This window comes from Halyomorpha halys, unplaced genomic scaffold (genome assembly GCF_000696795.3).
Source record: "Halyomorpha halys isolate HHAL.00 unplaced genomic scaffold, Hhal_1.1 Scaffold500.1, whole genome shotgun sequence".
Lineage (NCBI taxonomy): Eukaryota > Metazoa > Arthropoda > Insecta > Hemiptera > Pentatomidae > Halyomorpha > Halyomorpha halys.
Window position 1 is genome coordinate 812204 of NW_027111990.1, and position 12780 is coordinate 824983.

At 31.2% G+C, this 12780-nt stretch overlaps 1 protein-coding gene across 1 annotated transcript in view; it reads left to right on the forward strand.

The window, feature by feature from the left end:
* The window catches only part of LOC106683637 (dual specificity protein phosphatase 3), a 31447-nt gene extending 20698 nt beyond the window's left edge, over positions 1-10749 (forward strand). The window contains exons 2-3 of the mRNA XM_014425241.3: positions 6351-6574; positions 10357-10749. Coding sequence (XP_014280727.1) covers positions 6351-6574; positions 10357-10577 — 445 coding nt within the window. The 3' untranslated portion in view covers positions 10578-10749. The remainder of the gene's footprint in view (positions 1-6350; positions 6575-10356) is intronic.
* The last annotated feature ends 2031 nt before the right edge of the window (positions 10750-12780 follow it).

Below are 12780 nucleotides of genomic sequence, written 5' to 3' on the forward strand. Positions count from 1 at the left end.
TATTATATATTTATATTAACGTCGGAAAATAAATAGTTGTAAACTACTTTTGTTTCTCCTTTGACCGCAACCCTAACCATTTTCCTATATATAAAATTATTTATACTTAAATGAAATAGTGGCATACATAGATTGATTTTACTTAATTTATTAGACTGGGGTAGAATATCTTAAAATTAATTGTTGAATATAAGCCTGGGATTTTATAGTTAAGATTATTCTTGAGGTGGCCGACATTTGAAGTATTAATAAAAATTTTTGAGACTAAATTAGATAGAATTTATTTCATTTAAATAATAAAACCTCGGAAAAGTTACAAGATTATATATTGAGTTTAAGGACTATGGGTGATAATTTCAAGATCTTACAGGTACAATCTGCGTTATTGAAGGTATAATAAATAGCCCAATCATTCAGCGGGCTATAATTGAGGAAATCGATTTATTACCATGCATAAGTCATCAATTCGAAGACAGTGTTCTAATTGGCGCTGGGGAAGTACATTAATTAGTAACTTCACAAATGCGATAGCGGGATTGACTGTAACTGAGTATGTTTTAAAATCCATATCATATAAAGAACAATCTAGTGTAGGGTCTTACTGAAAATTATAAAGTCATTAATTACAAATGGTTATTATAAGAAATGGAATTTATACACGTTTATGCTTCCTAAGAACATTTCGTGATATTTTGAACAATTTTATTTTACATATTTTTCTTCTTGATACATATTTCAGTCCGTATTTCCTTTTCACTTAAAATTACTTTTCTTTATTTTTAATCCAAACGGAACTTCTTATAAATTAGGAAAAAAGAAAAAATCAATTCATAGATGAAAATTAGAACATATATAGTTATGAATTATTTTCTGGGAACATTAAATTAGAAATGTAGATGTCATCAAAATTAATTTCAATGTAATTCTGAGCTCCTTTACCTACAATGGTGCCTAATAGTACAAGAGCCCAAGAGGAGAAAAAAAGGCAGTTATTTCACCCCAATTTTTTATTACATTAATGAAAAATATGTATAATTACCAGTCATTGATGAGTCTGCAAAGTATAGGTAGGGGGGATAAAAAATGGCGGCTGTTTCAAGACGGTAGAATAAATTAATTTTTCATTTGGAGCTCTTTATCTTTAAAACTACCAACAACACTAGAAAATCTAAGAGGACATCATTTCGAGCAGAGTACATTTGCTAAAATATAAGCCCTGGTAGAGCTATTTACGTTATATAGTTCTCGAGATATAGCTTTATAAAAAGCACCATTTCATTAAAATGTTGTACAGAATGTACTGAAAGATTAGTAGTCAGTGAATTTATTTTGAGAAATCTATATCTCAAAAACCATTAAGCGTACAGATGTCTATTAGCACTCAAATTAAAGCTTGCTTAATGGACTATAAGGTAGTCTATGAAATTTATCTTCGTAGAAGTAATTTTAATGATATTTTCTAAAATAAATTGATTTAGATTTGTTTGGACAAATTTTCATGTGCCAAATTTATATTCATATGCGAATATCATAAAAACTATTACCCCTACGAAGAAATGTGTCATAAACTACTTTATAGTAAATTAAATTTCCTTTATTCTGAGTGCTGGAAGACATGTGTACGTCGTATGGTTCCTGAGATGCATGTTTTCAAATATAATATCATAAAAACTACTTCTCTTACAAAGATAAACGTTATAAACTATTTTATATTAAATTTAACTAGCTTTAATTTAAGTGCTGGCAGACATCTGTATGTCTTATGGTTTCTGAAATAAAGTTTTTCATAAATCAAACTTATTGTCCGAACAACTATAAATCAATATATTTTAGCAAATGTCATAAAAACTAATATTCCTACGCAAATAAAGTAGTACATTAACTTAGCTTTAATTTGAGTGCTAATAGACATCTGTAAGTCACATAGATCTTGAGTTATAGATTTCTCAAAATAAATTAACTAATTACTAATCTTTCAGTACATTTTTATGAAATGATATCTCCGGAACTATTGAACGTAAATAGCTCTATTAGGGCTAAAATTTCAGAAAATTTACTCTACTTTAAATAATGTTCTCTTAGGTTTTCTAGTGCTGTTGGTAGTTTTTAAGATATGAAGCTTCGAATGAAAAAGTTATTTTTTTAAGGTTTTGAAACAGTCACCATCTTTTATTCCCTCTACCTATACTTGGCAGACTCATCAATTTTGACTAGTAATTATACATGGTTTTCATTAAAGTAATCGAAAATTGGGGTAATTGCCTTTTTTTCTCTCTGGTTCTTTTACAACTTAAGCTCCAACAAACATTTCTCTTCTACTTCCGTATTTTCTATTTCAAATACTACCCATTGCTCAAATTAAAAAAAAAATCAATATATTTAATTTAATTTAATTTTAGTAGTATAAACCTAACACACAACCGAACACACTTCAAATGAGGCGAAAAAAAAAATCTCTTAAATTTACTGTAAGTTCAAGGAAGTCAATTTTATTTATCGATTTATTCCAGGCTTCAGTGAAAGTGTATATTACCATCCACAATATAGATGATAGAAAAAATATATTGGAGTTAGGATGGCGGGAGAAATACTAAATTATCTTTTCAGGGAAAATTAATCGATATTTTTAAAAAAATCCTAACCTGATCGATTTTAAAATTATTATTGGCGTCATTGCTGGAAAAAGTGTGAGCCTTGTTCTAGGGATTGTATTCCTTTCAGATACCATATGCACCTATTACAAAGATCGTCCATCTTTCGGTCGATACTCATCAATTTTGTTTCACAACCGTCGACCATTTGTTTTCGAAAACATAAAAATACTTTACACTTTCAAATTTATCAAATGGTGAATTCAAACAACCATCAATATTATTATTTTACGACCTTATTTAACTAACAAGAAAGCTATATACTGTATTTTGTTTATTTTCAGGATTTTTTTTAATTTTCCCATTTTTTTTTTTTTTTTAAAGAGACTTACTTGGAATCCACACACAAGACTGAAACGACAAGAAACTGCTCGTAGATTCCGATTTCTACAACACTTACTTGACAAACTACCCATTCACTACAAAATATTAGTATTCACGACGATAATCAGACCAATTTGGACATATGGAATTGAGCTCTAGGGCTCCACCAAACCATCAAATTCCTCCCACATCCAATCCTTATAATCCAAAATCCTACGTAATATCCATGATGCTCTTTATTACGTTACAAATAAACTCATTCACAAAGGCCTTAACATCGCATTCGTTACAGATTTGGCTCAAAACAGATATGCGTCTTTTCATTCCAAACTCCTTAACAATCCTAACCCATTAATTCTTAATCTTTCATCCTTAACAATCCCTGATAACCCTCCGAAGCGTCTGAAAAGAAGATGGCCACGGGACCTTCTAATTTAAATTAATGTTTGAAGTACCACCAATAGATGGTTTCTTCCCAGGATTTTAAAGTGTATATGAAACATACAACATGTTTACTTATTGTATTATTTTGTACAGTTCTAAATTACGTTAAATAAATAAATTAAAAAAAAAAAGTTTTTTTTTTTTTTTTAAAAGTCATTTAACATTTCTTCGGTTTTAACGCATATTTATTTAAAAATAAACACGTATTTATGTACATGTGTTGGATATCAATAACATAAAATATCCCATCCCTAGTTATACCCGGGATTTGAAATGAAAAACTTAAATATTTTCTAAGGTTGTTATTTCGTTTTTTGTTTTCAGCCCTGGTGAAGGCCTGGAATTCTTGTCTAAACATCGGCAAAAATAAAATAATTTTTACTTATTTGTATATTATTACAGACCGCATCCCCGATCATCTTCTCCTCATATTGAATAGAAACACTTCAAAGGTTAAATAGAAACACTTCATTATTAATTTTCGTGCGTCATTAAATAATACACAACTTATTACTGTTGAACAGATCCGCTTGGCTTCATCTGGTTAAGCAACTAAAAATCGGGATAACAGCCAGAAACGAAAAGAAAATCCTCGTCATTTCTGATTTTTTCAACCTTACAGATTTATAGAAAATTCTAAATTATTAAAAAGAATCATTTACATACGAAGTTATTTACAAGGGATCTTCCCCTATGAATGTCCCTGAAACTTTTGTTACTAAGTGGTTTAACGCAGAAAAAAAAATAAATTGACTAAATTAAAAAATTGTATTTAATTTTATTCTGGTGGGATAAAATCATCACAAATATTTGTCTGGCGAGGTATTTCTGAATCACCTCTATCATTATAACATTTTTATGTAAAAGTTTTTGGTACTGCTTAGGAGGTGGTTTAGGTCATTTTAGTGCAAGACCCGGGAAGAAAAAAAGGCAGTTATCTCACCCCAATTTTTGATTACTTTAATGAAAACTATGTATAATTACTAGTCAAAACTGATGAGTCTGCCAAGTATAGGTAGGGAGAATAAAAAAATGGTGGCTGTTTCAAAAACTTAAAAAAACATTAATTTTTCATTCGGAGCTCTATATCTTATAAACTACCAATAACACTAAAAAACCTAAGAGGACATTATTTAAAGAAGAGTAAATTCGCTGAAATATGAACCCTAATTTACGTCCAATAGTTCTCGAGATATAGCCTTTTAAAAAGAAACATTTCATAAAAATGTACTGTAATATCAGTAGTTAGTTAATTTATTTTGAAAAATCTATATCTCAGGAACTATGTGACGTACAGATATCTATTAGCTATCAAATTAAAGCTAGTTTAATGTACTATAAAGTAGTTTATGACCTTTACCTTCGTAGGAATAGTAGTTTTCATGATATTTGCTCAAATAAATTGATTTATAGTTGTTAATAATACATTAATAATCGTTGCAACATTGGGTTGCTATAATACACAGTGTATTATACATAATTGGACATAATACACTACAATACAGTAACATTTTTAGTCCTTTTTAACAATTATCATAAATACAATACACGTAAATACATTTTTTCCCTAACAAAAAATTACTTTTCTTTTTTTCCTCCTTTTCGCACAAAACCCAATAAAAATTTACCAATTTAACAATTACATCCAACTCATTACTTCCTCTGTTTCACTCCTTCATACCTCTCATCTCCAGTGATCAATTGTGCAAAAATGATTAATAGATAGCAACAAAACAATCATATCAGTAGAACAGTTAATACTGAACTCTATGTCATAGAATGAAACTTAATCAAATAGATTAGTATTACTGCTGTTGGTGGTTTTGGGAATATAGAACAGTTGATTTAGTTTGGATTCTATTGTCAGTTTACATAAAGGAAGAGGGATTTCATAAAACAGAGACGGTGTGAACACAATTATTTCTAGAACTGACTCACATACCATAACCTACCTGTTTATTTTACTGGAAGATTATTAATTGACCGTGTGTATAGATGAATGGAATATGGTCCGGGTGCGGTTCAAAAAAAACTCTGAAAAAATTTTTACGGATCACCTTCATCAAAATAAGTTGGTTTGGGTGATTGGGAAGTTTATCATGGAAGGATTGGTATCTGGTTCAGTCAAAATCGGCAATATATGGGACATTGAAGTCATGATGGATAATTTGATTTGTGAAGTGAGGAAAATTGAGGATTTTACGAAGAATATTTGACTGTAAGGATTGGATTCAGGAGGAATTCGATGGTTTAGTGGAGCCCATAGCTCAACTCCGTATGTCCAGATAAAATAAACATAAAATTAAGGATTGATCATTTTTTCAGAAGTTTATACCCTTTATTTCACTTCTTCATTCTTTACGTTATCTGAACAACGTTTCGAGCTCTTATGGCCGTTATCAAGTTCTAAAAATAAAAATATTTAAAATCAAAGTTTTACTATTATCATACATTTATAATCAACAAATTTTACATTGCATTTTAATAAAAAAAAATTTTACCCATTTACATGGTAATAATTTAATATTTAATTATATATACATTTACTTCACCAAAATGCATTGAAATTAAGCCTGATTTCCTAGTTACTTTTCTTATTTTTTCAAGAATAAGGAATAACGAGGATTGTGCTAAGATGGGTTGGGATGTCAGCTGTAAAAATTGTATAAAGGGTAAGACCAAGGATACTGCCCGGATTTCGGAAACTTAAATTCGCTCTCACGAAAACTAAATGCCCGATTTAGTTGTTCGAACAGTAGCAATTTCTTTATTAAATTGAATTTTTCAGAGTTAGTAGCTATTTGTCCGTAGCAGTTTCGTATTTGTTGAATCAGGTTGCCTTCTTCAATATTTGTCAGTCAATATTTTTCAGGTTTTTATCAGAATGATTAAATGTTGTCAAATTTTATCTGGTAATATTTCTTGTTTCAGAAATGCGGCAATGAGCAAGCCATTTTTGCGAATGAGCGGGATAACTCACATTGTGAACACGGCAGAAGGTAGCGGTTTCGGCATGGTAAACACTGACGAAGATTACTACAAGAAGTTGGGTATACAGTACATGGGATTACATTTGATGGACCTCTCAGTGACTAATGTCCTTAAACACTTCGAAGCTGTTGCTAATTTTATTGACGAGGCGTTGAGAAATAAAGGTTTCAACGATATTCTCTTTAAAAAAATATGACAATAATAATATCTAATGTATAGAATTATTTCTATACTTATTATTATTATTATTATTTCTATATATATATATAAAGTTTTTTTTTTTAGCTTTAAGTAATGAGAAAATAATAGTGACTTAGTAAAGTGAGCCCGTTACTGAGTCATCATTTCCATTCCTAGGAAACTGCTTTTACTTACCTGAAGATCGTGGAAAATGGAAAAAACAATACAAACTCAATAATCGATACAATTAAATGATGAGCTATGAAAAAGCCCTCATTTGAGTGCTGTAGTGCTTATTTAATTGCTTAAGTTTTATTTTTTTATTTATTGGTAGATATTACAATCTGCCACACAGTTGTGGACAATAGGTAATAGTGATGGTCTCATACATACTAAAATAAAATAAAATATAAGTCCTGTAGTGAATGAATTAGTTTTTAATGTCCTGATAAAACAGCTACATGCCATGTCCATCTAGGGAAAATATGATTCCCGGGTTTCTTATCTTGAGGAAATTACTTATAAATTTTCTTTTTTGATTCCTCTTAAGTATTTTGAATTTAGCACCCCAGATCGCTCCATTTATCCCTGCCAGAGACAAAAAATAACAGATCAGATTTTATTCAGCGGCGATTATTCCATTTGTTCATAAGCGGATGTAATCCACCAAGCTTCATAAAAGAAGAAGGAAATAATTTTATAGCAGTAAAAAGATGTACAAAATATTTATTTTAGATTGAGGCCAGAAAAAATGGCACTTACATTGTGTTCTGTTAATCATAAATTAACTTTAACTACTAAACATCACATGTTTAGTAGTTAAAGTTAATTTATTTTGTGATTAGAAATTATTAAATACTGGCACAATGCTCGGAATTGTTTTAGATTTTAAAATCTGGTGCATACAAACGAAATGAATCCTTGTACCTTTTAAAAAAAAATTTAAAAATTTGATATATCTTTATTATTCAGGATGATAATGCTTCCCTTTACTATACATTTTATAAATAGGTATGTCAAGGTAAAATCTTGAATAGTTATCGTCTAACAACCATACAAGTACGAAACATTCATTTTCTCCTTTATTTAATGATAAAAAACTTCCATATTATATATTTATTCATTATTTATCACTAATGACAATGAATGATAGTCATTTTTTTCTCTCAGGGTATTTAACTGAGGATAAGACCTACTGGTACTGGTATGTGGTGTGGGGGAACAAGTCCGGCAAGTGGCCTAGTGGTTCTTTTTGCCAACCCCTAGCAGCTATCTGAGTTGCCGCCGCGTACTAACCAAGATGGGAGCGTCAAGATTCATTCTTCGGGACCGCAGAAAAATGAATGTTAAATGCCAAAGATGGGAATCGAACCCACAATGCTCCGAACCGAGCACATTGGGACCTCCTGGTTATGTACATAATAACACAGGAAGGTTATTTTGGAATAACATATAATATATATAATAATATAATGCCAGATTAATGAGGCAATTACTTGAGAACAAATTTCTTATATTTGTTTTAGAAGACAGTTAAAAACTGCAATCCATCAATCAATACGTTAAAATCTATCGTGCTATCCACGATACAAGCTGAAAGTTATATACTTTACCCCTGGGGATAAAGAATAGAATAGTTCAAATAGTTTAATGAGAAATGGGGAATTTATGCAAGATTAAAAATGAAAGAACAAAAATGGACGAATTTGAGCTCAGAGACAATATTTATTCCTTTTTAAGAGGAACAAAAAAAAAAAAAGCAAAACTGGTTATATCATCCCACTGTACTGAAACATTGATAAGGAAATACATCTTTTCAAAAACTCATATGTATTTATATCTTTTTTTTAATTTATTCTTCTTTTTTTACAGCAACTATTAAGGTACATACCCTACACTCCTGATCAAAATTAACGCACCACCATAACATTTAGCCATAAATCCATTTCCACCTCTTGATGTTTGTTAGTTTGTTTATGATATAGAAATATCCAAGAATTGTTGATAAACAGTAAATTATTGTTTATAATCCCATTGAAATGTACTGTACTAAATCAATGATTTCTCTCTATTGTTTGATTTCTGAGTTTAGTAAGTTTTATTGCAGTTGCTTTAAATTAATCGCTCGTTTTACAAAAGTTTTCAAGTTTCATATTTGAATTTATTTAAATTTCGATTTATGGGCCAAACGAGACGTTTAACCGAGTACGAAGCTGTCATTGCTTTGACTCTTCTCGGCGAAGAATACGGCTTGAACGGTGAAGTTGCCAGGAGAATGCAATATTATTCCTTGTCTTTCTTTCGGTGAAGGCTATATCATGTTCTGGGCTGGTGTCACGACGTAGGCTGGCACAGAGTTAGTGGTTGTTTGAGGACGGTCTTTGAATTTGAAAGCAAGTATATCAGAAATGACCAGAAAGGAGATAAAAATAAAATTGTATGCAGAAGATTTTGGAGAAGGAGTTTATTTATAAGGAGTGTATTGATGGATTGACTGGCCAGTTCGAAGTCCTTGCTTCAAACCTATTGAGCTTGTCTGGGATTAGCTCAAAAGAAACACTAATTACAAACAGTTATAAGAAATGGAATTTATACGTTTATGCTTCCTGAGAACATTTCGTGATATTTTGAACAATTTTATTTTACATATTTTTAAATTTCTTTCTTCTTGATACATATTTAAGTGTGTATTGATGGGTTGACTGTTCGAAGTCCTTACCTCAACCCTACTGAGCATGTCTGGGATCAGCTCAAAAGAAACATTCGAAGTCGTATACCAGCTCCTACAAACCTGACAAAGCTGAAACAAGCTGCTTCGGAATAGTGGGAAAATTCCTCAAAAAAGAATAGCATATCAAACCAAAAGCATGATTAGAATACGTCTGGAAGCAGTAATCAAGGCTACGAGGAGGTAACATTAAATACCGATAAAACTGTAATTTTAAGAAAGCTATTTTAAAATTTTATTTTAATTTTCATTAAATTACAACATTTACTAGACAAACGGTCCAAACTTCCAATCCATTACAAAAGACTGATCTACATGACTGTTATAAGGCCTATCTGGACATACGGAGTTGAGCTATGGGGCTCCACTAAACCATCTAATTCCTCTCGAATCCAATCCTTACAGTCCAAAATCCTTCGTGAAACCCTTAATGCTCCTTACTTTGTCACAAATCAAATCATCCATCAGGACCCCAATGTTGCCGGTTTTGCCAGAACCAGATACCAATCCTTCCAGAATAAACTTCCCAACCACCCAAACCAACTCGTTTCTAACCTAGCTTCTCCTTCACTACCTAATAATCCTCCTAGGCGTCTGAAAAGAAGATGGCATCGAGATCTTCTCCTTTAGAAATGTTTTTAGAGTTCTATCAATGGGTAGATTCTCCACATGTTTATGTCATAATATCACTTACAGCAAATTTACTTGATGTGTATATTTGTATACAGTTCTAAATAACAATAAATAAATTATTAAAAAAAAAAATTTCATTAAAGTTTCATTTTCTTTCGCAAGTTTTTTTTTTAATAAACGTAAATTTTTGTTTTAATGTTTGGTTATTAATTACCCAGTCTTCCTAGAAATTAAGTAAAGCTGAGTATAAATAATGATTTAATAAAATGGAATTTATGTTCAAATAACGCAAGTTGAGCGTAAATTTTGATCAGGAGTTTATATAATATAATGTAATATATGTACAACTTTTATATGTTGATACATAAATAATATAAAATATAAGTAGAAATTTTGTTGCTTCAGGTAAAGTTCTGGTACACTGCTACATGGGGATGTCAAGATCAGCCATCTTTACGTTAGCTTATTTGGTATTGAAACGTAACATGTCTGCGTGCGACGCGATGGCTTGCGTCAGAAAAAGAAGAAACATACATCCCAATGATGGCTTTCTTGAACAATTGGCGGTTCTAGATAACAAACTTATGAGACGAACTAGTATTGATTGTGGCAATGCAAGTTATTAATTGTAAGGTTACAAAAATAAATCATTGTAAATATTGTCCATACATTGTAATTTAATTGACATTGAACGTTGTAAAAAGTTTTTGCACTTGTAAGGAGACGCAATATAGTATAAATAATTAAACTTGTTTTTTTTCACATAATAATTTGTAAATAATAAATCGATAAAACCTATATGCACTTTAGTTTATGCACTATTTTCTCCTAGGACTATAATGCCAGATGAGAAAGAAGAAGAAAAATAATATTGACAGGTGTATCTACAGTAATTAATTTGTTCTCTCAAAAGGTCTCAATGCTGCGTATTATCAGTGTTATCAATATTAGAAGGTAGATAGGAATAGGACATAGACCAGGATAGAGAAGCAGGATAAACAGTAAATAACCAGACCTTCGACGTTACCACAACGCTAGAAGGATAACGCTAGAATCAATCTTCAGAGATTGTAAAGGAAAAAAGTACGCTAGTGGAGGGCACCAGTCTCCTGAAGTAATGGGTAAATCTTGAGGGCGACCAGTTCTCAGTACTTGTTGGAGAATGGAAAAGAAAGTGGAAAGATGTTGAAGTAACAACTCCAAAAATACTTGACCGAGTGGAGGTATCCTGTTCAGCCCCAAAGGGTCTCAAAAAGAATCTAACATCTTGTCGAGACAGGGGGATGTTATGTACTCTCAGTAAACCATTAAGGTCAAGAAGCATCAGTGAATTCATTTGGGCTCATCGAGGAGATCTCTGTAAAATAGTTTTATTTATAATGCATAAAATAATTTAGTATTTAAAGAGTTACACATTTTTAAAAATATATTCAAGACAATAATTAATTATCTGATCTTGGTCGAAATGATACGACTTTATGTGCTTTGAACGACTTCCAGAGAGTGCTTGCGCGCTGAGCAGGTTCCTGTAGGCTTTCGTGATAGTGTGTCGTTACGCAGGTTTCGGGAACATTCAGGTATACAGCAGCGCTTTTTGTAGACTCCTTTGTAGTCTTTAATTTACTTACATAATTATGCTTTCATCAAGGCACTTTTCAGTATTCTACGTCATGAAAGTTGTGGCCTTTTATTTCATTAATTGGTCGCAATGCCTGATCAATTCATTGAGAAATTGCACATAGTACACTTAAACAGGTAGTAGGTAAAAACTTACTTTCTACACTTACAAATTAGAACAGTGCTCATTTTTTTTTAAAATAATTTAAAGTGGAATAGCTTACAAAAAATGTAGTTCAGTTCCAACCTTATCTTCTTATCACACACTGTTGTCGAGATTTTTTTTTTAAACATTTTTCAAGAAAAGCATGGATTTTTTAAAAAAATTTATACTGTAACTGAACATTTTTTAACATTTATTTATATTTCCGGAATTTAATATGAATTTCTTTTATTCCTGAATGAAACCAATTTTTAGGCAAATGTTGCTTCATAGCAGTGAAAGTAAAATAAAACAACTTTCAGAAATATTCTTCTATTCTAAAAAAAAAAAATAATAATAAAAAAAGAGAAAATTACATTTAATTATATTTTCAGCAGGACGAGGACAACGAACATTCGGCACGAAGAACGAAGATAGTTTACAAATAGTAAATTAGTAGTAATGTACAAACTTATTTTATCACTTTTGTCGGTTATAGAGGAGTGAGAAGTGTGTGGAGAAAAAAATATAATGTCCGCATACGGAGTGGAGGGATTCCGTTTAAGAGTCACTCAAATGCATTAAAGTTCTACCGAATGCATTCTACCGGGTATTATTCTTGTAGATACGAAGGAGGTACGTAAGCCTGGACGGTAGCTAGCCGCCGGGTCCTACGATAGGATAGAAGGTAGAGGAAAGAGGAGGAAGTGACCAACAGGGAACTAGCGTGAAATAAGACTCTTCAAATAAAAAAAAAATAAGGTAATGTTTCAGCTTGTATTACCGTTAATGTTATAATAAAAGAGAACATTGCTAAATGGTTCGCTATTTTTATGATCAGTTGCGCATGCGCTAGTTAGCAAATGAACATATGCTACTTCGTGTCCCACAATAGACTATTTTACAGTGAACTAAAATAAAAACAGTAGTGAAAAAAAACAGTGTCAGTGAAATATTAAGTGATACTGCTCACATGAGAGCTAAAATATAGGTGAGTTGTCGCTTATTTATTAACTTTTAGTGAATCGTGTATACGTTCCTTAATACCAACAGCAGCCATAGACTCGTAT